The sequence below is a fragment of the Ochotona curzoniae genome, unplaced genomic scaffold (assembly GCF_017591425.1).
Source record: "Ochotona curzoniae isolate NIBS_2020 unplaced genomic scaffold, NIBS_Ocur_1.0 contig_2261, whole genome shotgun sequence".
NCBI classification, from domain to species: domain Eukaryota; kingdom Metazoa; phylum Chordata; class Mammalia; order Lagomorpha; family Ochotonidae; genus Ochotona; species Ochotona curzoniae.
The window spans coordinates 38,387-44,426 of record NW_024465391.1 but is presented as its reverse complement, the minus strand read 5'-3'; the positions used below and the strand labels follow the sequence as shown (position 1 = coordinate 44,426).

The following is a 6,040-nucleotide window of genomic DNA, read 5'->3' as shown; positions in this document are numbered from 1 at the left end:
GTTTTCTGAGACACATTGCTTCCTCTCAGTGACCCTGGCCTTGCCCTGAATTTAGCAAAGCTGTGCATGGATGAGGGTGATTGCATCACTAGACCCGTGATACGGCTTCACCATCTGAATTGACTGGACAGTAATGAGTGCCTGAAGCCAGGCTCTCTCCACAGAAGAGAGTTATGCACACTCTGACTCTTGCCTTGCAGAATTTGTGAAGGAAAATTGAAAAGGATGAACTCTTTGGCACTTGTATCTTCTCCAGTTACTCCAGCAGTAGAAATGAATGAGCTGGAGTATCAGATCATTCCATTCCACTTTCCCAAAATTATCTCGAGGCTGAAAGAACTAGTACAACATCCACACTGGGATGCACCTGTCCACTCCAGTCTCCGCAGAATCTGTGAATTAGTCAGATAGGGCAGGCGTAACATAGAAGCAGGCAGGGCAGGAGGGGCAGCTTGCCTGAGCCAAGGATCATGATGGACCCATTCCCTGCCCCCTCACAGCTTTGGCTGATACCTAACCACAATGCTCAACAACCACTGTCCTTTTTCTTACTTTGACAAAGTAACAAGTATGGAAGTACACAAGTATGGAAGTGGTTACTTTGTCACTTAACCCTCTTGAGCACTCAGCATGAATTTCAGCCTACTCCCTGGCAATATGCCATTTTGTTGCATCCCAAAAGCACGCTGAGAATGAAACACATAAGCCATGAAGCACAGGTAGTGATGCTTTTATTTGCAACATTATGCAAGCATATTCTTTGCAGCATTCACCCACTGGCTACATTTTATGAAATGCTTCCACAGAGGAAATGCAAAGGTGTAAGAGCAGTTTTCATGGTCATTTTGTAGTGTGAGTGGGGTCATTTTGGAAATGAGTAAGAGGGCAAGCAAAAGATGGCTGTGCCATCATTCTCCTGGGGATATGCACACACACCCAGTCTCTCTCTGTCTCTCACACACACATATTGGATAGGGAGAACTAGAGAGAAAGAGAAAATGAGAGAAAGAGAGATTAGTCTGATATTGCTAAATATCCCATGTTAAATTTGAAAGCATCCTTCAGGCCTCCTTCTCTTGATCCTTTACAAGAATTTGGCACTATCAATACACATAAAGTGGAATAGGGAAGCCGATCTCGGAAAAGTTGACTGCATCTTCCTGAATCAATAAAGGTTAAGCCGTCGAACAAAGCTCTTGATGTTGCACGTTTCAAAGATTCTGAAATGACCTTTCATCTCTAAAAAATCTGTCTGAAATTGCTCTACATCTATCACGAAGGAGGTTCCTCCTTCATCCCACCAAATCGATTTGAATTCAGGGCTTTCCACTATTTGCCAAAGTTTTCTAGGAAACCCCAGAACATGATGGTTATTCTGTTCCTGATGAGACAATCGATCGCTAGGAGAAGACCAAGTGTAAAATGCTGCATGTTATTGTACAAATAAGTTCATTCGTTTTATCAGGAGACCATCTCTGGTCTGAACCTAGAGGCGGCAGAATATCCTCCTGGGCAATTCAAAGACCCAACATAACATCAGTAACATTTTAGAAATGTATGGAATGAGGAGTCATGGTATTGAGTAACCAATATGTTAAAAGAGAGAGAAAAAAACAAGAATGCAAGTTCTGAACCACATCTTGTAACTTCTACATTGACATTGTTATTTCATTTATTCCTTTATGTATAAATGGTTTCTATACACTTTAAAATGGCTATAGATTACTACTATTCACCTTTCTCATGTCTATTTTCTGTTTAGTCTGTCGCAGTTTATAGCGTTGAAGCATGATTTTGCTGAACTTGGCTGTTTCTCAGGTAGTCTAACTCTATAACTCTAACAACACGCCTGTCATAGATTAGGGGAATTGTTTTAGCAGCGGTGTGCAGAGAAATCTTCAATACCTTAGGGAGGAGAAACTAATGATTGTGTCTTACCTAGTGAGTTATAAGTGCATCCCTGTTGACCATTGCCAGTCTCTTTCCTTGCTGTTCTCTGTCAATTCTAGTTTTATTTATTTGTTGTCAGGGGTTTTTTTTTGGAGTATCCTGATGTTCATTTGAGTGAGAGCTGGGACACAAAGTCAGAAGTCAGAAGTTATTAATTGCTGCTCATTTCACCATTCCACCCATGATGAGATCTCTGAAAAATCCAATGGTTGACATTGTCCACTTTAGAGTCAGTTTTCTTCGCTTTTAATTGTGAACATGTGGCTGGAGTGGTTGGTTGATTTGTTATTTTCTTTTTATGTTATTGTTTTTTTTCAATTTTCAGTTTATGACTCAGTTTCATAGGCTCTGGGATTCCTGCAAACCCTACCCTGGCCCTCCCTAGAGAGTGGATTCCTCCAGATTTTTGCAGTAGTACAGTTCATATCCAGTCATGGTTCCTTTGTGGCAAGCATATAGTATGCATAGACTCCAACTTCTTATCGTCCAGATGAATTCAACATCCCTCTTCTGAAAGTAGAGCTGACAGAATGCCATCCCTTCCAATGAGAAACCACAACATAACATCAATAACAACATGGTATTGAGTGACCAATATGTTACAAAATGCAAATTCTTAACCACATCCTCTGATTACTTCATTGACATCTCAATTTTAGCTTGTACACCACCGGCAGCTATACACCTTAAAATGATTATAGTTACCATTCAGCTATCTATGTTTCATTTTAGTATTTAGCAGATTATGGTATTGAAGCATGCTTTTACTGAACTTGGCAAATTTTAGGATAGTCCAAACAGGCTTATGGATCACATACTCATTTTCATTTATAGACACGAAATGAGACATACAGAGATGAGGAGAGACAAAGAGGAAATTTGTCTGTCTTTTCATTCTCTCCCAAGTGGCCAAAATAGCCGGAGATTTTTCAATCCAAAGACTAGAACCAAGAACTTCTTCCTGGTCCCCATTGTGGCTGTAGTGTCCCAAGGCTTGAGGATATCCTGAACTACTTCCCCAGGCCACAAGCAGGAGCCTGGAAAGCAAGTGAAACAGCAAAAGAGTGAAAGAGAATAAAGGACAACATTACAGTACAGAATTGAAACAGGAAATACATATATTTAATACTTGATTGTGTACCTGAAGATCAGAGAAAACACTCTAATATGAAAAAAAAGAAACAAATCAAAAAGGAAACATTAACTTAGAGAAAATTACAAATTTGAATGTGCTTGCTTTGTCAAAACCTCATAAGAATTCACTTAAAGAAAAATTGAAGTCAAGAGATGTTTTAAATGTCGCAATGAGCATAGAAATCGAAGCAATGCTAAATTTTTATCAGAACCATAGAATATGTGGCTGGAGGACCCTTTCTGCTTTTACGAAGGAATATAAGTAATGACGCATGATTTCAAAATGAGAAACGACTTTAACTATACACACTTCCTGTTCTCTCTATGTAACTATATTAATATTCGCCGTGTGTGAAAGATTTCAAGAAACCCGATCTATACCACATGTTTTAGTGTATTTATTTGTTTTTTTTATTGATTATATCGCATTATGTGATAGTTTTATAGGCAAGGGGATACCTACCCTTCCCCAAACCAACACAACTAATGGTAGATTCCTTCACCTTGTTGCATTACTACCACAGTTTAAATTCAGTTGAGATTCATTCATTGCAAGCATCTACCAAGTGTAAAGTGCTGCGTCTTATTGTGCAAATAAGTGCATTCGTTTTTTCAGGAGACCATCTCTGGTCTGAACCTAGAGGCGGCAGAATATCCTCCTGGGCAATTCAAAGACCCAACATAACATCAGTAACATTTTAGAAATGTATGGAATGAGGAGTCATGGTATTGAGTAACCAATATGTTAAAAGAGAGAGAAAAAAACAAGAATGCAAGTTCTGAACCACATCCTGTAACTTCTACATTGACATTGTTATTTCATTTATTCCTTTATGTATAAATGGTTTCTATACACTTTAAAATGGCTATAGATTACTACTATTCACCTTTCTCATGTCTATTTTCTGTTTAGTCTGTCGCAGTTTATAGCGTTGAAGCATGATTTTGCTGAACTTGGCTGTTTCTCAGGTAGTCTAACTCTATAACTCTAACAACACGCCTGTCATAGATTAGGGGAATTGTTTTAGCAGCGGTGTGCAGAGAAATCTTCAATACCTTAGGGAGGAGAAACTAATGATTGTGTCTTACCTAGTGAGTTATAAGTGCATCCCTGTTGACCATTGCCAGTCTCTTTCCTTGCTGTTCTCTGTCAATTCTAGTTTTATTTATTTGTTGTCAGGGGTTTTTTTTGGAGTATCCTGATGTTCATTTGAGTGAGAGCTGGGACACAAAGTCAGAAGTCAGAAGTTATTAATTGCTGCTCATTTCACCATTCCACCCATGATGAGATCTCTGAAAAATCCAATGGTTGACATTGTCCACTTTAGAGTCAGTTTTCTTCGCTTTTAATTGTGAACATATGGCTGGAGTGGTTGGTTGATTTGTTATTTTCTTTTTATGTTATTGTTTTTTTTCAATTTTCAGTTTATGACTCAGTTTCATAGGCTCTGGGATTCCTGCAAACCCTACCCTGGCCCTCCCTAGAGAGTGGATTCCTCCAGATTTTTGCAGTAGTACAGTTCATATCCAGTCATGGTTCCTTTGTGGCAAGCATATAGTATGCATAGACTCCAACTTCTTATCGTCCAGATGAATTCAACATCCCTCTTCTGAAAGTAGAGCTGACAGAATGCCATCCCTTCCAATGAGAAACCACAACATAACATCAATAACAACTATCTCATGCAGTAAGTGACATGGTATTGAGTGACCAATATGTTACAAAATGCAAATTCTTAACCACATCCTCTGATTACTTCATTGACATCTCAATTTTAGCTTGTACACCACCGGCAGCTATACACCTTAAAATGATTATAGTTACCATTCAGCTATCTATGTTTCATTTTAGTATTTAGCAGATTATGGTATTGAAGCATGCTTTTACTGAACTTGGCAAATTTTAGGATAGTCCAAACAGGCTTATGGATCACATACTCATTTTCATTTATAGACACGAAATGAGACATACAGAGATGAGGAGAGACAAAGAGGAAATTTGTCTGTCTTTTCATTCTCTCCCAAGTGGCCAAAATAGCCGGAGATTTTTCAATCCAAAGACTAGAACCAAGAACTTCTTCCTGGTCCCCATTGTGGCTGTAGTGTCCCAAGGCTTGAGGATATCCTGAACTACTTCCCCAGGCCACAAGCAGGAACCTGGAAGGCAAGTGAAACAGCAAAAGAGTGAAAGAGAATAAAGGACAACATTACAGTACAGAATTGAAACAGGAAATACATATATTTAATACTTGATTGTGTACCTGAAGATCAGAGAAAACACTCTAATATGAAAAAAAAGAAACAAATCAAAAAGGAAACATTAACTTAGAGAAAATTACAAATTTGAATGTGCTTGCTTTGTCAAAACCTCATAAGAATTCACTTAAAGAAAAATTGAAGTCAAGAGATGTTTTAAATGTCGCAATGAGCATAGAAATCGAAGCAATGCTAAATTTTTATCAGAACCATAGAATATGTGGCTGGAGGACCCTTTCTGCTTTTACGAAGGAATATAAGTAATGACGCATGATTTCAAAATGAGAAACGACTTTAACTATACACACTTCCTGTTCTCTCTATGTAACTATATTAATATTCGCCGTGTGTGAAAGATTTCAAGAAACCCGATCTATACCACATGTTTTAGTGTATTTATTTGTTTTTTTTATTGATTATATCGCATTATGTGATAGTTTTATAGGCAAGGGGATACCTACCCTTCCCCAAACCAACACGACTAATGGTAGATTCCTTCACCTTGTTGCATTACTACCACAGTTTAAATTCAGTTGAGATTCATTCATTGCAAGCATCTACCAAGTGTAAAGTGCTGTGTAGGAGGACATTGTGAGCCTGGAAGCCCAGTGAGCACAGGTTTACAGTTCATTGGGCAATATTTGCATGAAAATGACCAAATGGCTATGTCTTGCATACCTGTTGGGTGATAGTTCCCACA

The 6,040-nt window shown here is 38.4% G+C and overlaps 1 protein-coding gene across 1 annotated transcript; it reads right to left on the bottom strand.

Annotated features, from left to right (window-relative positions):
• Window positions 1-1,084: 1,084 nt before the first annotated feature.
• On the bottom strand, window positions 1,085-4,659 carry LOC121151077 (heat shock transcription factor, Y-linked-like; the record flags this gene model as incomplete). Its single annotated transcript, XM_040972269.1, is given in 2 exon segments — window positions 1,085-1,400; window positions 4,607-4,659. Coding segments are annotated over 2 exon segments (369 nt in total), but the record flags the coding sequence as incomplete, so codon positions are not given.
• Between the last annotated feature and the right edge of the window lie 1,381 nt (window positions 4,660-6,040).